The sequence below is a fragment of the Nilaparvata lugens genome, chromosome 1 (genome assembly GCF_014356525.2).
Source record: "Nilaparvata lugens isolate BPH chromosome 1, ASM1435652v1, whole genome shotgun sequence".
In the NCBI taxonomy this organism is placed as follows: Eukaryota; Metazoa; Arthropoda; class Insecta; order Hemiptera; family Delphacidae; genus Nilaparvata; species Nilaparvata lugens.
In genome coordinates this window covers 77231714-77257828 of record NC_052504.1, presented here as the reverse complement: position 1 = coordinate 77257828, position 26115 = coordinate 77231714, and the positions used below count along the sequence as shown (strand labels likewise).

Here is a 26115-nt window from a genome sequence, read left to right as displayed (position 1 = left end):
TATTTAAAACGTTCAACCGTTTAGCTTATAAGCGCAATGGGCTAATGTTTAGAATAGTGAAGATTTCAATATACAGATCAAACCCATTTACCAACAATAGCATAGAGAATTAGATTTTTCACCGCTAGCTAGTTTCACTGCAAAACTTGTATCAAAGTATTGAAAGTATCATGCTGTCTAGAATAGATTACTGGGTGTAGTTCTAAATAGATTGTTGCAAAAATGATGATACTTTATTCAAAAGCAACAGTATTGAAGTGCTCCTGTCGTGGGTTTGAGCAATAAAGTCATGCTTGTTACCATATTGAGTAATGGTTTAATCGTAGTACAAATAATTATACTTTACTCTATTTGAAAGCAACCTGTTGTGGTTTTGAGCAGTAAATTCATGCTTGTTACCATGTTCAGTTATGATTCAATCGTGGCACTTACAGGATAGCCGCCGACCGCGACACCGCCCGACGGGAAGTACTCCTTGTTGACACAGTTGCGCAGGCAGTCGGGGATGCGCCCCATGATGGCGCGGCGGATCTCAGAGGCGGCCATCTCCCGCAGCTCCGTGCACGAGGCGTCCGAGTAGAAGGCCGCGTGCGGTGTGCACAGCAGGTTCGGTGCGTCCTTCAGCGGTCCTGCAAAACCCACCATATTCCCATCATCTCTACACTCCACAACTAATTGATAAAGTATTACGTTCAGATGATTATCCACTAGAAGTTAATCCATTAAAGTTTAATGTAGCCAATTATTCTCACAAACCGAGACAATCCCATTGTTTAAAAAATTTGTCGACGACGGTGAAAACTAATGACAAGCAAAATCTCGATCCACACACTGATCCCTCACCTCTAAATTATGGTCATCTGCTATGCGCTTATACCGCGAGAGAAAGTAATCGATTGGACTGGGAAAATGTGTCTCAAGGCAGTCTGTCACGAATTCGGGACCTGGAAGCATCTGCTGCTCATGTAACGGTCCGGCTCTACACAGCTGTATTTGAGACACCATTTATTAGGACAGTGCATTCAGCGAGTAAGTTATATTATTTTACCGAAGGCAAATCTTGAATTTTTTTATTATTTTCAATTTAAATCTACATAAATAATTTTTAGCTTAAATTCAATTTTACAAAAGTAAATGAAAGAGTACATTGATAGATAATGCTAGGCTAATTTTTTCGATTCATTTAAATTTTTATTTATTCAGACCTCATCATTTTAGTTTATATATTCACTAGAACTATCCACACGTCGGTGTAATTTTGGTGTAGATTAAGTGGACGAATCTACCTACATACAACCAGATCTATAACAGGGAAAAAGAATTGAATTTCAATTTCTGATTAGTAAAGGTCCAATTCCTAAGCTACGACTCTAGCCACGCTGAATTGACAGCTGTAGTGTATTGTGGACTATATTGTAAATATCGACATACATATACTGCAATAATCCTATACTATTAAACGAGCAATTTCTGTTTATGTTTGTATTTCACCGGATCTCGAAAACGGCTCAAACGATTCTCACGAAATTCAGAACAGAGTAGGTTTAAAATATAAAAATTCTATTGCACTGGGTCTCATCCCAGGGAAAACTCGCTGAAGGACATTAAAAGGATAATAATTATTATTCATCCTTGGAAAAACAGCTGATAATAATTATTTCGTCGTCTGTTGATGATGGAAGTGAGTGAGCGAGTTCATGTGTGTGGGACTGTGTCAAAATTATGACTCAGTTGTTGAACTTTTGTAATCATTCAATCAGGTACTTAGTGTACACTTAGTTTTCAATCCTGATTAATTCCAGTAGATCCATCTTTTTGAAGTGGTCTTCTCTGATTTGGTTTACGTGAAATTAATCAGGATTAAAATTTAACCGGCTTTTGTGCAACCGGGCCTTTGTGAGGGAAATTTTTGCATTCCTCTGGGAATTAATCTCAATTTACTGTGATTAGAATTAGAACATTAATAGTGGTATTCACAATGTTGTTTTAGCCAGCTAAAGTGTTATTTGATAACTCTGGATTGTGAACGCCCCATCTAGAACTATCTGCTATTAGCTAACTGCAGTAGCGATCCAAGCGGATAATTTGCGTAACAAGTTAGTTTGAAAAAGTAAGATTATTGACCGAGCGAAGTGAGGTCTAAGATTCAAGTCGACGGTTTGGCATTTCTCTTAATGTTTAAATGTTTATATTTTGCGCATTTACGGCGAAACGCGGTAATAGATTTTCATGAAATTTGACTGGTATGTTCCTTTTTTAATTGCGCGTCGACGAATATACAAGGTTTTTTTTTGAAATTTTGCATTTCAAGGATAATATAAAAGGAAAAAGGAGCCTCCTTCATACGCCAATATAAGAGTAAAAATCAGACTATAGAATTATTCATCATAAATCAGCTGACAAGTTATTACACAGATGTGTGGAGAAGCCAGTCTATTGCTGTATTTCCATAAGGTCTATAGTTTCAATCAGGATGCGAATACTGCGTGAGGTCTACTGTTCACAGAACTACTAGTAAACATATGGCTGCCATTTTAACAGAGATAGCTAGAGTTAGCGGACTCAAACCTGTGCTATCTGCTATCTCGTCTGTTATTTTTTTTTTTATGTACCACTATAACATTGAGTTAACACAGACTTAGCAAATAGCTGGAGATAGCGAATATAGCTCGACTTAGCCAGCTAACTCCAACATTGTGAATACCCCTTCTTTATGAACTATGAATGTTATTATAATTTCTTCTTTCGTAATAAATGTTTTATGCTTTTGTACTCCAGAGCGAAGCTCGGTCCCCGATATTAAACACTAATAGACTACAGCGCAGCTATAGTCGTCGCTTTGTAATTGGACCTTTACCAGTACCAGTCCCTAAGATGCAATAATACAATGTGCGATGCAGAGCATAATAATACGATTTCATTCTTTGAGATGATCACAGATATAATGCATCACTTACTTGATGATAGCTTATATAATGCAAGCTACAACGCTGAGGACAGTACACCTTGTGTATATCCATCACATCTTATAGATAGAAGATGAAAACAGAACGATGTCAGACTAGAAAAGGATGGTGCGAACCTTAATTCATACGATGAATTCTGCTGCGTATCACTTTATGATAAGTTATGGTAGCACAATCGTCAATTTGTGCGACATTGACAGATATAAATAAACTTGAATGACGAATACTTACTTTGCTCGCCTTGGAACACATTGTAGGGTTCATTTTCATGGACGTCAAGTGCCGCCGCTCGGATTCGTCCTTGCTTCAGTGCTGCTGCTAACGCGTCGTCATCGACCAGGCCTCCTCGTGCTGTATTCACCAGGAATGCACCTATACACAAATTACATCATCGGTCAACTCTCATTTATGTTGGAATTCATGATACTTCTTTGTAAAATAGAATATCGGCAGAGGAGTGACAGGAAAAACAAAACAAAATAATACTACCGGGTCTTGAAAAGAGATAGAATGGTATAAAAATTTCCATTAACCCTATACCACCCCATTAATCATCCTTAGTTCTTCTAATACCCCATACTCCTTTTAAATTCCTAAACTCCCAGTTACATGATTTTTTTTTCTTAGTTTATTGTTAAAGTTAGCATTCATTCTATTTATTATTTGTAGGCACCTGCTGTAAAATCTTTTAGGTTTAGCGGGACCAATTTTGTAATGCTTTTTACTGAATAAAATGATTGATTGATTGAAATAAGTCAACAAATTCTATTTGAACTTGTATAATTCAATTTTTCATACCTTACTTCAAGGTGTATTAGCCGGTTTCACCAGGCTCGGTGAAGACATTTAAACATGGTCAAATCACCCACAATTTACAAAGAGTGCACTTAACATAATATGATTTCTAAACATAAATGATTCCTATGCCGATACGGCGATATATTGATGATTCCAGTGAGCTCGTATAAAGCGTTTTTCAATAATAAGCTTTAATAAAGCGACCATTTTCAAAAGTCTTGACCGAGCTTGGTGAAACCTGTAAGGTGTGTTCTTCAAAGAAGAACACTGTCAAGTCTGTACAAAAAGATTATAAATTAGAAGACTAAAACAATAATTTGTGGTAATTTAATAAAAAGAGAAATGCTATTGTTACACTTCCATCAGAAAGTATAATTTTCATTAGTGTATAACGTAAAATTAATTGCATCTTAGGCTAGTTTTGGAACTTTTTGCATCACATTTTGGGAGTGCCTCAGAACTGCGAGTTTCAATTTGTCTAGAGTATGAATATAACCTAAATATTATGTATCACTGTAAAAATAACTGTATAACTGTAATACCTCTGTCATACTTTGGCTTTTTAATGGCAATATGTTAATAACATTTGAAATGTGTTGATAATTTTATATAATAGACACAAATAACGAAAAGTTGAAATCCCATTCGTCAACTAGTGGGTCTCCGCGGAGGGGAGGGGGCGTGAAGGGGATTAGTTCTTACTGTGCTCACCAGCCGGGACGCCAGATTCTGAATTGATCAATCAGCTTCAAATTTTGAACACGAATTCTTCGAACCTTTTTTGTGAGTAGAACCTTAAAATGTGAGTAGAAACTACTATAGTGTTCACTAACACTTGATTAATCAATGCATAGGTACCGTACTCATTCCTTTCATTTTTGTATCATTTATTAGCACCTTCAAATGTTGAGATCATTGAAATGGTTTGTGATATCGATGTGCGGGTTTCGCCATCAATTTTCCGTTGAAATTCTGTATCGAAATCATGTATCACATGACCACCTTCCCATTTGAAATGGATCCAAAATGGCGGACAAAAGTTTTGAAGCGACAGAAAGTTTTTTTTTCAATTGGAATAGGATCCCCATGGAACCTACTACTGTAATATCATACTCTTGTAAATATATAATTAGCTGTTTTCGTGATAATTCTCACCAGCTCTGTATAATTACAAGTTGTGGATCTCACAGATGAATACATCAGTTCATAAGCGAGTTCTTCAACCCAGGGGGTCTCTAGTTATATTTAACATCAAGTTTTCTCCACAGCATATCGGTATTGCTCATTAGTGAACAGTAATCAACAAACACACAAATTGCGAAATGTTATTACACATAAAAGCAAATAGTAGACAATATTATGTTGAAGATATGTATGAGCTAGCAGTAATATGCTCAAACTTGCAAAACTTGTTGTGATTGGGCCGAATTTCAGAAATAACAATAATTGCAGGCTAGCCTATCTCTGCACTTGTTTTGAAGGTGTACACCCTAACAGAAGAGAGCACATCCAGACACAAAATAATAGCTTGACACTAGCAACGATCCCGCGTATCACTGATGGTACATTTACCATTTAGTAAACTGCTGGATAAGTAGTGGCAAACCATGATTGTACAAGGTTACATACAGTATGTAAACCGCTAGGTTAACAAAGATAGTAATAAGTAAAAACAAATAAAAACTTAATTAGAAAAGTAATTACCTGGCCTCATTTGCTTGATGGTAAATTCATTTATTAGGTGATGGTTATGTTCATTGAGAGTACAGTGCAATGATACACAGTCAGATTGAAAAAGTAAATCCTGAAAAAGGAAAAATACAGACATTTAGAATTGATGATAATATAAATTAAATTGAATGAATAGAAGAAAATATGCGAATTGTGAAATGCTTTTGAGATGAGACACGTTGTACATGGTGAACCTACTACATGTAATTTCCTAACCATCTGTGTATTACTTTAAAATACAAAGAAGTGTTCAATGGAAACAAAATCAGGGTAAGTTAACTTGACACTAAAATCTTGAATTTTGTTAAATTTCAATCTGGAGCAGGTTGAGATTTCATTACATGCAGAATACTAAACTAATTATGGGAAAGACTAAATAATGATTATATGCTTCCGGAAATGTATGGGTTTATGAGGGAATTTTCTCATTCAATGCCTGTAAAACTTATCATTTAATTTACAGTTGAACTTTGTTATAACGTCATTTAAGGAACCACACATTCTATGACTCTATATCAGAATGACATTATAAAAGACGTTTCAAAATCTTAATTTTAAACCAAAGAAAAATTAAAAACATAGTTTTCATAATTATGGAAAACGCTCTTTTAATAAAGGTAATTTAGTAAATACATACAATAATAACATATGCAGTATAAGTGAATCTTATCTAAAGACTCGTCTAAAAATCAAAATAAAATATAAAAAACAAACATACGCCCTAATGTTAAAGTACGAAAATGAAAATGACAATTCACAACTTATAACACAATCATAGGAAGTCCTACTGCACAAAGAAGTTTGTAATTTTCTTCTGAATTGCGTCTAATTGTCAGGGTAATATTCAAGACTTCAGTTGATCAAGAACCAGCCCAGGTAGGCAACCTCAGTACGTCCAGTTTTCAGTATATCAAGTTCCTGTAGCTTTCTGAAAGACCAGTGGATACAGTATCTTATTATATTTAATTCTAAAATTATCAAATCATTATGAATAATACCAACATATTGCTCTCAGTCCTTCTCGGGCCAATTTACTTGGAGTTATATAAAAGGTTTAATAATTTACTGACGATAAATCCGAGGTTTTAACAATGTAAATTACGTATAGTTTTTGGCGGGACCTATAAATAAATTACGTTACATCCGTCTTGACGCTATGGCCGAGGCCGCAATAAACAAGTTACTCTGTGTATATGTTCATACATTTCAACAAAAGAGCTAGCAACGCCAGTGCAGAATAATAAAAGGCATGACGGCATACCATGCTTTCCCAAATATATCAATTATTAGTACCATGAATCAAGCAATAGATTCTAACACACTTCACGTCATAAGTTTCAAAGTTTTTCTCCAACATTCTTCAAATTTACAATTTTCTTTGTGTTTTCTGGTTTCTAATCATCCTGTCAAGATTTATATTGATAATTCAATTTTGATTCGCAATTTAAAAGTAGAATGCTTTGGTGAGATACAAGTTTTGGGATATACCGTAACCCACATGTGTTGACTGTGACGAGTGGAAGAACAATTTGAGCAGTTCAGTACGTCAAGTTTTCATTGCAGCCTGACACACAGTCAATCCCTAGTTAGGGATTAGTGAGTAAGGGTTAGTGTTAGAGAGAAATTAGTTAAATGGTAGGTTAGGGAAAGATTAAGTTTTTGCTTTTAAATGGCAATATGTTAGTATTATTCATAATTTTAGAATGGATTTGATAGTTTTAGAATGTATCCACTGGTTTTTTCAGAAAGCAACAGGAACTTGATATACTGAAAACTGGACGTAGGTACTGAGTTCGCCTACCTGGGCTGGTTCTTGATCAACTGAAATCTTGATTATTACCCTGACAATTAGACGTAATTCAGAAATAAAAAACTTGATTATTGCCTTATTCTAGCTGAATATTTCTTCATTCGGTAAATAAATAACCAGAAAGATTCAATCAACAAAATTCAAAATAGCATCATCCATTTCCTATGAACTTTACTACTCTGAGTAGGAGGGCAAATAATACTGGATATCAGTGCTCGTTACGAAGTATAAATACAACATAATAATTTTCAATATTCTTCTGATTTTGTAAACAAATATTTTCAATTAAATCAACAAGTAAAAACAATCGAAGCCTGGAATGCGAGGCATAATAAATACTCACTTGTAATGTATAAACTCGTGTTAATCCAAGGGATTTTTCAATTCCATCGGGTAGGTAGGGGTCGTAGAAAATAACATTAAAACCAAATGCTTTTGCTCGTAGAGCTACTGCAGAGCCAATTCGCCCTGGAAGAAAAAAGAAGATTATTGATAAATATCAGTACAAAAATACCTCATATCAATAGTATTAAATATAATAATAAACTAATATACAAAGTTTAGTAGAAAAACTAAACTAGAAATAAAAGCCTGGACCTACGCAATTGATTTGCAAAAGTTACTACGGTAAAAGTTACTAGTTACTACGGTAGTAACTTTTTCTTCCATATCGACGTATGAGTCTCGAGAATAATGCTCTAACAACTGTTTGCAAAGACATTTATTTTAGATACATTTGTTGAAAGTGGACTCAGTTATAATTTTTGCTAAAATTTTTCTCTCTTTTTTCCTACCTTCTTCTCTTCACCCTTCATTCCTTACTCTTTTACCCTCTACCAGCCTATTACATGGGAAAACCATAGTTGGATAGGTATTTTTACTCTCTTTCTTCATTTTCAGCACACCCCACCATGAAGCCTGGTTTTGTATTTTATTCGATTTTTTTTATTGTGATATGTGTATTTTGATTTCTTTTATGTATATTGTGTTGAATTGAATATAATTATCAATTGATTAACAAACATGAATAAATAAATAGTATCAATATTAATGAAAAGAGAATAATAACTTGTTTCAAATCGAATAGAAAATTAGCCTATACTGTACTGTGATAAAATAAACGAATAAGGAAACTCTTCCGTAGTGAGCTCAACTTCATACTCTAAATATATCATACTGTATATATTATAAATGACATTGATTTTCTCATCCAACCAATACTGATGGTTCAAAGTGAATGAATCTAAAACAGTATTTTTCAATACCACACTGATTCAATTGCACAATCTACTGATTACACATAAAGAGTAGCATCATACTTTTAAAAGATTCTTGAACATAGAACAGGAAATAGTGTTCACAGATCTCGGCTGGCCCGATTGTTAGAAAAACGTAGAATTGTTTCACAGAAGCACTCAGATGCTTTGAAAAAGAAAGAAGAGAACAGTAAGTAAAGTTGAAGCCATTAGAAGAAAAAGAAAACAAAGAGAAGTGGAAAAGGAAAGTAACAAAGTTAAGGGGGGAAGGAAGTTGGTGGAATGAAGTGGGCCAAGCAGTAGTGGCAGTTGTTACTATGGCAACCTTACTTCTCACTTTAGCGAGTTTGCAACATCGAGAAATCACTAAATGCAATTTCTCTTCCAACAAACCACGTCCAATCTTTCCTATTTTGAAAACAATCTATTTCAGGAACTTTTTCAGCGGGAATAACAATCAGTATTCAGTAATCATTGGAGAAGTTCTAGTACCTACAATCCCGTTCCTTCATTCATTAAAATAATTTGAGACATGTCAAGTTAACAGTAAAATAACAATTACTGGGTAAGTCTTAAAACTTGCTTACAAGAAATCTCATCAATTTAAACTTTCTTCCAAGAAATTGCACTAATTATTTATTTCATTTTTACAAAAAGCACAGATCGGGAGAGAAAAGCCAAGCATATCTTTTACTATTTCTCTCTCAAATGTAGCTAAAAGAAAATAATATGATAAATATTTTTCATTCTAAATAATATACAGTATATCCATCGGGAGTTCGATTATCAGAGCTGTTCTATGTCTATCAACTTCAATGATCGATCAAACCTGGCTTGACATTCAACTTATACAACAAATTTAGCTAAAAGAAACTAATATGATGAATATTATATCACAGATGATTTTTAGATTAGATATTATCAGACATTGATCAACCATCTCAGTTGATCATTAGTATAACTTTTCATGTTGGGGTCTCACGCCTCATATCGCAATGTCTATCTACTGTATCTACAATTGGTTGAAACCAATGTACCTAGAATACATTTTTAGTATTATTATAAATTTCATTAGTATTCTAGGTACCTTGGTTGAAACTAAAACTAAGCGCTAGTATGTTGAAGTGTCTAGGGTTGCCGGTGTTGCTTCAATGCTCTAAGGTATGATTTTATTTTTCCTCAAGTATGAATGAACCCATGCTGTAGTGTGGTGGTAGTGTAATTACGGTTACAGGTATTGGCTCATCTTGATTTTATTCCTATTCATTCAATCTTCATTGAACGAGGACAGGGAACAATAGATATGGGATTTCAAAAATTGGTAAGAACAAGTTTTTGTATCTTATGAGTAGATCAGTGAGCTATGGTTTAGACCTATGTGTTATGATATATTGAGTCCTCAACGTCAGTATATTAATTTTTTTCAGCTGGTCAACTGAAAAGGTTGATGTCTTTTCTAATCTAGAGATCATCAGGGATCATAGTACAAGTTTCATTGTCAAGCAAGGTTTGATCAGTCATTGAAATGTTTATGACAATGACTCAGTGCTTTGTAATTGGTAAAAAGAAACAGTTTCATAATATTGTTAGCATCATTGAATTGAATTAATTTAGTGCGAACGCTAGAATCAACAGATTTCAAATTAAATAGAAAGTTCATACACTGAACGCTAAAAAAGATTCATAATCTAATTACATTGATTTTTTTCAATGAAAATTACAAAATCATGCATAGAATGCATTTCATGGTTTATTGCTTTGATTCCGAAGCACAGGGTGACGCAGGGATACAGGAAATTATTAAATAATTACTTTAGCACACATAAATTCGTAAAACTATAAAACTACAAATGAAAAGTAAGAGTTCTATATGCAATTAATATTTTTATTGTCAAAATATCCAAAAGTGAATCTTTACATTTTAAAAATGACCTAGATGTACTCCCATTCTTTTATAAAAACTCTGGAATGACAAACTAACAAATCTTGAGAGATGACAGTGATTTCGTTTTCACTCTTCTCATGGTTTGTTTTAGAAATTGTAGTTTGCCTTTCAAATATTATATAATACTGTAAAGTATACTTTAAAATATTATATAATTATCATATAAATCATATAATATGGTATAGTGCCTTACCAGAGTGAACATAGCATAAGAAGATATACCATTGTATAGTGCTTTTATGTTCTAAATTTCACTGTTAACGCAAGCCGATATTCCTAGTAGTTATTTCCCGTGAAGCTATGTGATACTGGCAGTCTCTTATACTGTGCCGTTTTTACCTAGCCAAAACAGTGATAATGGACAGCAGTCGATATTAATCGGCTTGAAATTTGGAACTATACTGTATGTTAAATGACCTATGTGTATGGCAGTCTCACCTAGTCCAACAATACCGAGCGTGTCTCCTCGTATCCTGGCGCAGCCCTGGGCCGCCTCGCGCACCTGTTCGGGTCCGGTGAACTTCTTGCCCTCCCTCACCATGTTCGCCAGCCAGTAGGTGCGTCTGTACAGGTTCAGTATGAGGCACAGCGTCGTGTCCGCCACCTCCTCCACTCCATACCCGGGCACATTACATACAGCTATTCCCAATTCACCAGCAGCCTGTTACAACATACAATTCATTACAAATACCAAGCAAATAGAAAACCAACTGAATCAACAATATAGTGACACTATTTACTGTTATAGTCAGCGTGCCACACACAAGTCCCTGGATAGTGGTCCAGCCCGGCACTTACTCGCAGCGCGCTGACTAAAGCTCAAAATTGTACAGGATTAGTTAAAACAACGATAGGATTTTGTAAAAATGGATCATCAGTGAAAAATTCGAAAGACAGATTCTTCATACATTACAATGTTCTTCAAGAACAGCAATGTCTCTCACAATAAAATGGTAACTTGAAATATAAAATTATACAAGTGTTAATGGAAAGATTATTGTATAATGGTTTTTCTTTTAAAATCACAATCCAAGGACATGACTCATGTGAAGTTCTAGACATGAGCATAATTACAGTATGTGTATATTATATCATCTAAAATTTGTAATAGTCAATGAACGAATAAATTATTCAATTTACATCTAAAATTTTAGTGACAACTGCATAATATTCACAAAGCAAAAACGTGAGCACATATTTGAAATTTATGAAGTTCAACATTTTTAATCATAGCCTATTCGAAATTTATTCAATATTTCCGAGTTTAAATCAGAATCTCAGTAGTATTATATTATTGAGAATCTACACTATTTCTAATTAAAATTTGCTACAAAATAGATGAATACAGTTTTTTGTATGTAAATATAATTAATACGGTAGTAAAGCACAGTATTTTTATAAATTCTGATATTGGTTTAATCTTGTAATTTGTACATTAGCTATAGAAAAATGAAAATATAAAGTTCATCATTTTAATAATGACAGATTTTCAAGGCTGAGTACTGCTCGCAGTACTGGTTTTGTAGAAAATAATAAACTATTTAGGCCTGAATTGTAACGATTCAGGAAATAGTAACTGAGCAGAATACGTTCTTATATTAAACAAGGGCGTAATAGAATAGTGAAGGTTCATTAGATTCAAATAAATAAATATTACATTTTAAATGGCATTCAATTGCATGTTTAAATTACATTTAAATGGTCTACAATACTACTGAAAAAAGCTATTTCAAGAAGTAATATAATCTGTATCTGGATTAGGCTACTTAAAATAACAAAGTTTGCCCCAGAAAAACTAGTCATTATGATGAAGCCACTGAAATCTGAATGAGGGAATTATGGAAATGTGCTGGAGGCGAGATAGAACAATGCAGCCCATCAAATGGTCTCGCTTTAATTGAAATGGGTTAAGTTTTATCATATCCTCATGAATTAGACAATTGAAAATAAGAAGTGTGTCTACAACTTCTTGACGAATTGTCAAAATTTTAATTAAATGAAAGTATATTACTCAGAGCAAGTTCACCAACAGCCATAAAAGTTATTATTAGATTCCGCTTAAATAGTGTTCTCAACTTAAACATCTCCCCATGTTACATAAGTTAAACAGTCGCAGAGAAGTTTGGAATTAGTTGGAAACTTAAAGAAAATGAAGGACTATCGTCTACACTGCGCCGTTGGGCTGCGAGTAATACGCAAAGTTTGCAGCTTAAAACTTTTCCGAATAAACTGTTCGCACGATGAAACTTTATTTGTAGGGGAACTGCGCTTCAAGAGGGAACAACTTTGCAAAGGGCAAAAGTTGGGCGGAGCGGGGGCAAAAGCACAACTAACTTCTACTTCTTTTATCCTGGCGTATTATTCCACACATTTGTTTCAAATCACGAACAACTCCACTTGATTCTGATATAAATTATTGGTCTTCCATTCAGATTAATAATAATAAATATTATATGATTTTTAATTCCATTCTACTACATGAGACAGAATGAATTCATACGCAAAAAAGAGCTATTCGGAACATCAATATTCATCAGAGGAATATAATAGCATTACAGTATATATAAATGAGATGCGTGATAAGAGCAATAGACAGTTGGTTATTCAAAATCAAAGATAACATTGTAGTCAATTTCAATAATGAGACGGGGGATTGTGTTTTACAACAGCATTTTTTTGACAACTTAAAAAAGCAAAATTCTGAGATAAGAAGCAAGTTTATATGATGAAAAAAGTGATGAATGCGAAAATCTCTTGATAAAACGATTTTCTCCTAACAAGAGAATGCCTTATCAAGAGAGTGGCCAAACCAATTGCCATGACTCACTGCATTCCAGTCAACAGCGGCACACAAGCTTCACATTTTTGGCAGCTTATCAAAGTTGATAGTCCTCTATTATGAATATTTTTACTCACCATGAAAAGTATATTTATAAATTTGCCGAGTTATTATGAATGTTTTTAGCAAAATTAAACTAATTACGGTATTGTATGTCATTTTTAATAATGGAATGAACAATAAATACTCGGTGAATCGGGTCATGCGAACACAGTTAGTTTCTGGTATGCAACACAAAGATGATTAATCAAGTATTAGTAACGTTCTTCTTGATTCTATTTGACTCGTATGAGAACGCGGTGCCAAACTTAATTGATTTTCATTTCAAGATTATTATAAAAGTGTTATGAAATTAGTTTTTCATGGTTAATCTGGTATAATCTCATCTAATTGATCATAGTTGACAAATTTCTGTAGTATAATTAATAAAGATGAAATGAGAATAATATGAAGATGGCCTCTCAGGCCGATCTTGTTCCAAAAGCCATTGCGTTCCACTACTACTAAAATCACCAAACTAAATTCTTGTAACACGTTTTAAAATATCAATAATAGTATTTGAACCTTGCTCAGTGTTTCAAATTTTTGTTGATATTTACTATTAATAGATTATAACAATTATTATGCCATAGTGTTTGTGATTGAATTTTTATTGCAAGCATTGGATGAAATCCAGACAAATGTAAAAATAATGACCTACTAACCTTAACATCAATATTATCCACACCACTACCAATACGGACAATAATTCGTAGCGTTTTGCCATATTTAAATTCTCAAGTGCTTAAGGCTTTAAGCAGCCTGCATGATGAATGTTTTTCTATTATCTAATAATATCTTACTTTTTGAACCAGCCTGCATGCTTAACGTTTCAGGCACTTGAGAATAGAAATCCAAAGAAAGAATGCATTAACTAATAATTCCCTATTTTTTCCTTCAGATAACGTGCTATTATAATTGATTTTATGAAGTAACAAAACATCGTTATGAAAATTTAAAATACCACTCAATTAACCTATATAAATTTTGCCGCGGGAACGCGGAATTGGAAATGTCCGGAACTCAATGTATATGGCATTTCCAATTATGTGTTCCCGCGTCTAGAGTCTAGTGGAAACTAGTCTCAGTATGCAGCCAGAATTATCTAAAGAAGATCCACAGTATAGATACACCAAAATTTTGAATGACGGTAATGAAAAAGTAATCAAGTTATAAAAGTAAAAATTACTAAATACTTTGTTTTTTGAACGGAGGGAGCTAAAGTTATTTGAAATTATAATTTCAAATTAGTATGTATCATTGTGATAGCACTTATATGAGGTTGTATTACTGTATTTCAATAAGAGCAGTCTTACAACAATGAAAAGCATTTATATCTGTTTTGATGGTGAATTAAAACTAGGCTACATTGTGAATGATCTACATACTTGATTAATTTTCAATTTGAGTCTGCTAAACTCTCAATGGGAACATTTCAAAGCTTCTCTTTATTCCAATTTGGACTTAATTAGTTAGTTTAATCATACAATAAGCAAGCATAGGAATAAGTATGTTTTCTCTATGGTACAATATTTCATCGCTAACTCCCAAATACATTATCATACTTCACAGTATTTCATATTTTCTTTTTGTATGAAGAGGTTGGTAAAGGAAAAAATCTAGAGAAAAAAAGAATTAATTTTTTTTGGAAATGAAAACTCAAAAAATTATTCTTTCGATTAATTTTTTCACAATTCACATCATTTTCAGTATATTTATATTAAAGTAAATAAGTATTACAACTTTTTTCCATAAAGGACCTATGGATTGTATTTTCACCAACGACTATAACATGTTCAATCCATGGAGTACTGTTAAACTATGCAATAATTGAATAAATTATTGCTTCTATCAACATCATTCATCATACTCTTGATTGAATATGATCAACAGTAATCGAGAAAATGGCAACGTTTTCAAAATAAGTGTTATTTGTGCATTTAAATTATAAGTTAATGCAAAGTTGCACTTCAATCACAACTTGATCATTCAAGGAACATTACTTGATACTCATCGAATATTACACTTGTAAGCAATTATCAAGATTATTTCATTGAACCACAGCTCCAATGACGCTATACTTGAAGCTTGAGAGAAAAAATAGTACTCAATATTGCTTGGCCTGCAAAAACTGAACAAAGCTCACTAAAATATTGCCACGAGAGGTCGAATTGGATAAAAAAATTGATGACTAGGATACTTCCCTTTCCATACATCAAGTTGAAGTAGAACAAAAATTCAGATCACATCAACAGAGTTCTAGAATTCTAGACAATAGAATACCGGTATGGATTGATATTGAAAAATTGAAATAGCTGCACTGAATCTCAAAATTCAAGTTGCATTTAAAAACCATACGTTTGAATAAAAATTGTAGATATGACTGCTGTTAAGTAATATGGCTTCTGTATGATGACGAGACCAGAAAGATTTTCCATTTGGAACCTTTTGAACATTTGAAAATGTATGCTCAATGTTAGGACAACCAAATCGTTTCAGATTTTCTTCTCAGGTTTTCCCTCGTTTTGCTCTTTCACCTCAATTTCCAATTTCCACTATTACTCTGAGAAGTTTTCCAATTACTCAAGGTTATCAAGATTATTGAAAGGATCAATATTCTATGTGTGTTACAAAAACCAGCACTTGTTCAATAAATTGATTCAATAGTAAATAGTAGTTTTCCCGATCGCACGTGCGCATAAAATTTAAATACCATGTAATGAAGTAATTTCACTATCGTCCAATTAATTAATTTGTTCTCCTTTTCTAGCGACCAAGCCAACAGGTTTTACTGAAAATAGATGCAACTTAATTTCGATTATTTATTATTGAAAATACATCTATTTGCAGCTTCAATAAATACATGTTGGAAAAATCTCAAATATTATTTCTGAGCAACTTTATCGCTTATCACTACACTTACTCATCTTTTAAAACAAAACAATTTAGCAAAACGATAATTTCATGTCTTCTATGTCTTCAACTGCACACATTTGTTTAATAAGAACCTAAGTTATATTTGCAAATTTATGTTAGATTGAAAATATCGAAAAACTGTTCTACCCATTCTTTCGATACAAATACCATCTTATTGGTTCATACCATACTTCTTGAAAAAGAATAATAATAATTATTCAAACGAAAAAAAATTCACTATTTTCCATTTTTTTAACAACTTCCTTCCAATTTTTCAACTCCAAAATTCCTATAAGCAACAATCAAAATATCAGGGATAAATTTTCACGTACAGATTTGTGATTGAATTGGATAGGAAATCCTCAACCTGTTTTATTCTCACTCTCAAGAAAATGGCTCATTGAATATCCATTCTACTCTTTAGAAGAATTCAGGACAGGAGTATGTAAAATAATTTAGTAATATAAACTATTATATGAAATAGTTAATTATAACGTAGCCTTATTATGGGTGAACTATTGAATGTTATTGATTGAAATTGTTGTCTTTATTCATTTCAAGGATTTGTTATTTTTGATGTTATTATAAATATTGTTACCTAATTATGATTTCATTATGTGTTGTAATTTTATGAAATATTTTGTGACGTAGCCTTATGTACTACTGTATCGTCAGACTGAATAAATTGATTGATATTAATTACAGGTTTTAACCATCTTCTATTATAATCGTTGTACCTAATGTATTTATAATGGAGTATTTTACAGAAATTCAACTAATAGATTGCATTTAATTCTGAAACGATCCAAAGGTGGAGGCACGAATCCTATAATCTTTGACATTTCCCGCAGCATACTTCAAACACTCGTGATTATAAGAGCTTCCTGATCCTTGTGATGCGTGGATGGGAAAGAGGTTGTTGCATCACAATCCAAGTGGCGAGAGAGGAAGCAACTCATCACCAGAGCAGAGCAGGGCAGGGCAGGGCAGGGCAGGCTAGTGCAGTGCAAGTGCCATGCAATCGCATAATATTCAAATGTCACTTCATTCATTCAATGCATCTATTCTGGTGTTTGACATTTTTCTTTTTTGTACAAAAGTTTTGAAACTGGTGAATGGAATGAAAATAGAGGACATATTCATCTATGCAGTTTTCTGGAATTTCTATATGACCGAAGAGAATAATAAGCCTAAAGGATGTTGGGAATTGACCCTTTAACAAGTTATCGACGACTGTTGATAAAAATATGAAATCAAATGGAATTTGGGGTTATGCAGTTGAGAACTTGAATACTGTAGTAATTTATTTAAATATAGATAGATTCGTACGAATTACTACAAAAACGGTAAATTTCTGTCCAATTAGATGTCCTCACAATTTATAACAGCTCAACAGGTATTAAAATACAACTTTGTAGGCTCAAAGTTACAAGGCCAATAGCCTATTAATGTATTTCCGCCTTTGACCCACTTCAATTACCTGATTTGTCAGTGTCGCATGTATCTGAACTGTGAGAGCTTTTTGACATAGTGATGGTGAAGCTAAAGGGACCGCGCTATTGTTTTTTTTTTCAATACATCAATCTGTTAACAGCATGGTATCTTCAGAGACAAATAAATATAGACACATAAATTAAACAGTATGACATGGTATCATCAGAGAAAAATAAATATGGACACATAAATTAAACAGTATGACATTTACTCTATGATACCATAGAATAAAGATTGTTCAAGAACATATCCCATGGTATTCCAATTTTCACTGTTATGTCAAGCTGATAATCCACATTTATGTAGTTTTTTTCGTGAAGCTATAATATAATGATATGAGTCTCTCATACTGTGACGTTCAAACACTCTCACCTGTGCAATAATGAACAGACAGACAGTAATAATGAACAATAGTCAACATAAACGACAATAATCTGAATAACTGTGACATTTGGATCACAAACGCCCTATACCATGGGATGCATACTATCATATCCTCTTATGCTATCCTTTTTCTATGATGATATTCAACAATCGATATTAGAGTTGATACTACCATTAGATTATCGATGAACCTACAAAAATGGGCAATTTTGCAACAACTCCAACGAAACTGTATGGTTAATTTGGTTGTTGGGTCTGCTCAACTACCAACGATTAGTTGGATCGCGACAATAACAAAATTACGAATAATAATTGCAATAAAGGATATTGACAAAGTAGCATCACACGAACGGCTTTGCTGTGATACTGAACTGAAAACGAACGCTTCGAGCATCCTGCCGAGAGATGTATGTAAACAACGAATATTGTGCGGCATCATCTAATAAAGTTGACCGGCACTGGTGTCCCCACAAAATTTGTCTTTCACTGAGTTTGATATTTGGCGGAGGCAGTCCAAGTTGTGCACCACCACCAACTAATCCAAACTTTACTCGCCCCCACCCACGCCCCCCCCCCCCCACCAGCGACTGCCGCTCCATTTGTGAGCGGTAATTAAATTCCGAAACTTCTTACTTCTCATTAACGAATGCTTCGTATTCTGTTGGGTTTGATAGAAGTTTGAGCGTCTCTCTCAACCTCTGCCCCTCTTCCTCCCCCACAGCCATACTCAGGGTGTCGGATCGTGCCGTTCCCTCTACCCCCCCCCCCCACCACCACCACCACACAACCAACTTCCTTCAAAGTTCCAACTTGCCGCCGCCTGTTATCTTGCTCTGCGCCCGCTTTCTCATTTTCAACAGACAGACTGCGAAAAAAGAAAGAAGAAGCATCCAAGTGAAGCAGAGGATCAGAAGTTGCACGCTTTCAAAGTGCATTCCTCTCATTGAGCATTCAGTTCAAGAATCGAGTAGCCGAGGTATTTTCCACAATTCCCGTTTGATTGAGTCTCTCTTATTGAAAAGATAGAACGTTTCCAATGCTATAAGTCTAGTTGGTAAGCCCAACACCGATATTTATTATTCTTTTTATATTGTATACATATTTTTCATATACGTTGAATATACTGTACCAATGAAAAATAATATAGTAATATTGATAATACTCAAATATTGAAAGAAAACAATGTTACAAGAATTAATTTATAGCTTTTGATTCCATTGCATTGAAGCATAATCCCTTACAACTGTTGCACACAAATTATAATTATCTTTACAAAATAAGTAGCTTCATTTCAAAACTCTTGAATCCGTTTATAGGGGAATATGTTCATCGACTATGTGATATATATCACATGTATATATACATACATACATATATCACGTATATATCATGATATTCTATCATCAAACTTTTACGGGCTATCTAGCGAGCATTTATATATTTTTTTCAAATAAAGTCAGGTATTATAACATTGATTCTCGATATTATAGAGTGGAACGAATGGTATGATATTAAAAAGAATACTATAACTTAATTTCAAAACTGCTATTTTACAGATATTTTCTATTTTACAAAAAGAAAATTAGGTACAGATATCAACTCATGACACAGACATTCAACACTATGGCTTCACACCAATAAGTGATGGTGTCTTTCATACTTAAATAGATTTATAAAACAGTTTTTATAATAATGAAACTAGAGCAAAAACTATGTCATCCATAAACTGCTGATTGTAATAAAAACAAGAGATTATTTTTATAGATAAAAATGTCGAAATTACGACCCAAACATGAAATTTGTAAAAAACGAAGTTATTCTGAATTTGTAAGTTATTTATTAGCTCATCTTGAAGAAATGAATGGAGTTTGTTTGGAAAGCTGGTCTGTGTTGAACGAGTCTGGAGGAGTTGACAAAAATTTTGTTCACAAACTCATTGCAATATAATATTTCAAATGCATTGATAATAATTATTACTGTTCCTTGAAATGAGAAATATTGATTCTATTTATTAATTATTGATATAAATCCACTTATTGGGACGTAAAAGAGAAATTTATTGTGATTAAACTAGAGTACTAATCAATCATAATGAAAATAATTGAACGTATATATTAAAAGAATTCACAACTTGTAATAATTATTGAGTTAATCGTAAAAACAAGGAAGATAGTTACTGGAATGGTCAGCCACTCATTGCTCATCGATTGTGACAATTAACAACACTGGAGGCCTAAAAAGTGTTGATTCGTGCTTCATGAATAAACAGGACCGTCTCATTTGAACTGATCATCATATTATCATTCTCATCTAAAAATCAAATATCGAAATTCAAGGTCGATCGTTCAAATAATCAAAACTTTCCTTACTCTATGACTTATGAAAATACAAATAGTGATATCAGTAACTCAAATTTCAACAGCTATACTTTTGCTAAATAATTTAAACTTTAATCTTCCAGTCATCAACATTTTGAGATTTAAGGCAGTAAACATGTTGAAAACTAATAAGGAAAAGTGTCAGTCATCATCATCTATCATTTTGGTTGGAATAGAAAGTTATTCTTCAAGTTTGTGGAAGAAAAATAGATTTTTATCAAATGTTCAATAACTAGAATAATTTCAAAGATGAGTTAATTTATTGAAAGTAAAGATGAATATCCGGTTATTAAAACCTAATCGGATTATTTTTCAAGTTAAGATTCTAAAATGACTGGACATAGTAATATGCATGAGATGAGTGGCTGAAGTGTCTGTTGAAATAAGAGATTTTAATATTTGGCAATTCGCCCTGAGACATCTCAGTTTAAATGATTAATGAGTCTGAAAGTCTAGATAATAATTGGAATCCAACAGTTCAACAAACATTATAACTGTTACTCAATTTCGTTAAACCATTCAACAATTTCTTCATGTATAATTATCTCATAATTTCAATTTCAATTTATGTTTAAAAAATTATGACTAGGCTATAATTATATAGTTGGCATGTATATTATCAAGCCATTCACAGCTTTTCATTATTAACTGTCTTTATTCATTGCGGAGTTAGGTCTCCAAATCCTCTAAGCCACAAAACCCATGCTAGAGCTAGGGTTGTGATAAGTAGTAAGATTTTCAAAATCATAGTATTAACGCAAATTTGCTGGTATGATTACATGCTACTATATATTTTTAATCACAGTGACTCCAATACCGCACAATTCACCAGTTTTCCACAAATGTAAGCTCTCCCATTAATCAAACTGGAAATTACCCAATACTCCTATCTACCACAAAAAGATGATATTATAATATGATATATTTTATTATTACATGTGGTTTCACCCAGAAACAAATTAATAATATTTAAACGGAATCTTTACTCTATGGTTCATTCACTACACTGCTGGTTAACGCATTTTAGATTTATAAACTCAATTTATATACAATTCGTTCTTCCACCGTAAATTGATTACATGATATATTGTTCTTATAAGAAATGAAATTATTATGAATTATATAAAATGTACGGGTAAAGAAATAGTTGACGTAGGTTGAAAGTATGGTTGACGCATCATCACGTATGAACTACCGAAGTCATTAAAACTGCACATAAAGATTCTGAACTACAGTTATAGGCCAATTTACAATATTATTTTGCTTAAAATTTTCAACCAAAATGAAGAGCATCCATGTAATTTTGTAATTTGCAATTTTCACCCATTGCATAGCACGGGTTGCACCTGCTTGTATAACATGAATGGTTTTGAAGTGATAAGAGATGGAAGGACCAAACGACATTCGAGAAGAAAACAGACGGTCGAAAGCCAAGTAAGTTAAATTGAGAGTGTAAAGGCAATGTGAGTGGCACGATAAAAATAGAATGAAACTGATTGAAATTAGATGTGATTAGCAGATGTGAAATTGCTAACGTGATAGCTGCTGCTGATGCTAGACGAAAAAAGCAAACGATCAAGGTAAAGATGTGCCATGCCATACACAAGAGTGTGGGGGGGGGCTGGAGAGGAGCAATGCTAATGTGGAAGGAGCAGACAGGTGGCTTGAAAACATGGGATGGTGAGGAAGTAGTGGAGAGGTAAAGTTGATAAAAAGAGAGGGGTGAGGCCAGTACACTCGTTCCCGCGCTCCAAGGTCGTCAATTCGTCCGCCCGCCCCGCGCTACGCATTACATTACATTGCCAAACAACGTTGTTGCATAACTTCACCGCTATTATTTTCAAATTCGTTTTGCGCTGCATTTACTTTTACAATCGCGTAACGCGTATTTCGCTGCAGACGCTTCCGGACCTAGGTCCTATGTCCGGCTCACATTCGTTGTGTGCTCTTTCCAATTTCAATTCGTTTTTAATGGCACAAACAAATTCTGTTTCTAAACGATTTCATGTTCGGGATAAATGGGAACAAAAGGAAAATAAGGAAATGGAAAATGTGAATTGAAATATAAGTGTGCCACATTATTACGATTTTGGCAAAATGTCTATGCATTCTGTGCGATTTTCTGCAGTCTCTTTCCGTACGATTGATTACACATTATTTTGCATAATCCTGATTGGACAGACACTTATCCATTTTCAGCTACTACAGTATAAGGATTAGCCTTCAAATGACCTGTCATCTGTTATCAATCAATTCTCACAAGAAAAGCATACACGTTTCTAGATAAAGCCCTTTTATCCCTTCCTAAATACGAGCCTGTGTCAATTTCTTTCGAAATACCTGATATTTTATTAATATGGACATCCACTAAAATACACTGTATGTACACAATATACCTGCAATACACTACTACACACAAACAGACTAAGAAATTAAGGCCGTTCGGTATACTTTTTTTTAATTGGATAATCTTTTTCAATATAATTGTCAAGATCATTATAAGAGTGAGAAAAAGTGGCAACTGAAATTTTCAAGTGGTCTAATAAGCGAGTTATGGGTTGTTGAAAGTGCTAACTCCGTTTTCATTGGAGTTTTTTTAATACATTCAGTATATCATTGGCTTTGTTCTAATAAGCGTTTTTTCGCGATTTATGCCAATATAAACAAGTTATCGAATTTACAAAAATGTTACTTTTTTATTCATGAACAATATGGTGAATAAAATGTTTTAGTTTGAAAATATACATTTTTTGAATTTTCAAGAGAAGTTCTGTTAATATAGTCGAAACCGTTTATGATCTGGAAAGAAAACGAATTTAGCACTTCAACGACCCATAACTCGCTTATTAGACCACTTGAAAATATCAGTTGCCACTTTTTCTCACTCTTATAATGATCTTAACAATTATATTGAAAATATTATCCAATTTAAAAAAAAAGTGTACCGAATAGCCTTAATGAATTTCACTAGAACAGAATCTCTTCTCAATAATTGATCTCCTTTTATTGTGATGAACAAATTTTGAACGTACTCGGAACGTTTTTCTATTTGTGTTCGTGTTATATTTACTTTTACATAAACACAAATTGATAATTTCCACTTAGGAAATCCTTCAGTCCACAGTCCTTAGGTTCTCTTGAGGTTTATTTGTGTGATCAAGGTTGTAATAGTATGAATTGAGAACATTCTTTTCCAAAATATATCTGCTATCAAGAGGACTGACATTTTGGGGAATATTCCAAGAGATAAATTACAGTAAACGATTGACAATAAATATGCAAGGTACGGTAATATGGCCAACATCATTTAAAACGTTCATTAAAGAGTCCACACACAAGTGAATAAGCAGAGTGGGAGTGGTGACGTTAGCTGGGGAAAATCTAGTCATCAGTCATCACCATGCTGTGATCGAGCAGCTTAGAAACATCCTTTAAACAAAGGATAGATAATGTAGTGGTGGCAAGGTTGATGGTTAGGATCAACACACAATGACGGGGCTTTGGACACTACATCTATTAGGAAATGGATTAGGCCTACTAGTGTGAGAGTATACACCGGATCTGCACTTTCTGGGAAACCAGTTGAGAGATGTTGCAGTGAAACCCCTGTCATGATGAATATAGCCAAATCGTCCACAAAAAGACATCACAATTATCCTTACTCTCAAAGAATATTTTCATGAGAAGAACTTGATGCTCATCTAACAACAGCATGGTGAAAACTTAGAATGGTATATTTTTTCACCTAACGCCAATAGCACAGAATACATACAGAACGGAAATTTTCTTTAGACTTAACCTATTTCGGACTATGTGTAACCATATCTAAATTTGGGAGAGAAATAGCACATGATTACCTTATTTTTTCTCTCCCTATCATTGTGTTGATATACTTATTGTAAGAAGGAATTAATAAAGAATCATTTGAATTTGTCAATTCTGATACAAGCTACAATACTTTGACAAGGCGACAAAGCTGAAAAGTTATTAACTTAAAACCGATGAAGCTGCTAAATCATTGCCACTGTATGTTGTACAGGCTAAATTTAATACCGTTGAAGGTGGCGGATTTGGAACACGATTCTGGTCGAATTTCCCTTGTGTATGTATTCAGTTCCAAAAATGTTGTGTATTCTTCACTTAGTATCTAGGTTACTGACCTTTTCGTGTATTTCGGATGTGGACTGTGCGTCGCAGAAGGCGACAGTGGCAACATCCTTGAGTATGGGCATCTCAATGGAGCAGTCACGACCGTCGAGCAGCGCCACCAATGGCCTCGTCTGCATGGGGCCATTCGTGATCGGGCCCCGCCCCCCACCCAGGTTGTCCATTCGCGGCCTCTTCGTTATCATTTTCCGCTTGTCCATTGTCAGCACACACTAGCACACTGCCACAGTCACCACACCGCACACACTAGCACACACACACACTAACACTTCGGCCCCCCTCCTCCTTCCTGCTCCTCCTCACACACCGCCCACGCACCACATTACGACGCCCCACCTCCTCCTCTTCCCAACACAACACCTGCAACAAAAACAAAACTATTTTTCAAAAATCAAGTCACAAAAATTCAGTAAAATCTAAAAAGTTGGATTACACATTCAAGCTTCATAGAAGACAACCTATTACTATCAAATGTCAAGTGTTTGATAAGTAGGAAAGTTTCCTATGTGCTTCACAGGTGAGAAACTAACCTGTAAAGCACATGGAATAATAATACTGTAATAGGTTGAAAAAAGCCAATTATTCTAAATTCATCTGACTAATGTCATCTTGACGAAAGAGAGAGTTGAAGTTGGAATTGAATTTGAGACGTTTGAACGTCTCAAATGTCTGCTGTGATGTGTTTTACATGTAGGAAACGTATGTAAAGCACATGAAATTTAATAATAACAGGTTAAAGGAAATAGATTATACTCAACGTTGTACTTGATAATAGATTACAAAAACAGAAAGGAACAAGAAAGAGCTGAACATAACTATACACGGTGTCCCACGAAGAGGTTTACACGTTTCATTTTATATTACGTGCCCATTCATGCACCAAACTATTTATTTTTAGAACCTACTTTGTAAACTGTATGAAATTTGAAAACGTTCGGTGCAATAATGGGCATATAATATGAAACATTAAACGTTTAAACCTCTTCGTGGGACACCGTGTATATTACAGGCTCCTGATCTAAGATATTCTAGCATCACCATAAGACTCAAATCAATTTTCATGTGTTCAACAGGTAGGAAATAGATTACATAGACAACTATGTTCTATGCATAATCGTCAAGTTTACAGTACACGATGACACTAATATTTGTTAATTAAAAAAGGATTACGACTGAAATAATGGATAGAAATTGAATGGGGATTCTTCAATATTATTCAACAGTTGATGAACAGCAATCAAGAAATATCTCATAATGATTATGTTACGACCTGTAGTCTTCATCTTCGATTATAGAAAATATAATTGGTATAAAATTTACTGAAAATGGATTGCCATTTCAACATTTCCGAATCAACAAATTCGTCTAAAACCATTTCAGACGACTCAACAA

General features: G+C 33.8%; 1 protein-coding gene across 1 annotated transcript in view; it reads right to left on the bottom strand.

Moving 5' to 3' along the window:
• Positions 1 to 26115, bottom strand: part of LOC111049302 (C-terminal-binding protein) — a 63282-nt gene that overhangs the window by 7691 nt on the left and 29476 nt on the right. Inside the window, exons 2-9 of the mRNA XM_039440539.1 lie at positions 24713 to 25083; positions 22386 to 22421; positions 14050 to 14120; positions 10945 to 11167; positions 7649 to 7773; positions 5469 to 5568; positions 3198 to 3338; positions 433 to 629 (exon numbers count right to left, since the gene is read on the bottom strand). Of these exons, the coding sequence (XP_039296473.1) occupies positions 433 to 629; positions 3198 to 3338; positions 5469 to 5568; positions 7649 to 7773; positions 10945 to 11167; positions 14050 to 14120; positions 22386 to 22421; positions 24713 to 24923 (1104 nt within the window). The 5' untranslated portion in view covers positions 24924 to 25083. The remainder of the gene's footprint in view (positions 1 to 432; positions 630 to 3197; positions 3339 to 5468; positions 5569 to 7648; positions 7774 to 10944; positions 11168 to 14049; positions 14121 to 22385; positions 22422 to 24712; positions 25084 to 26115) is intronic.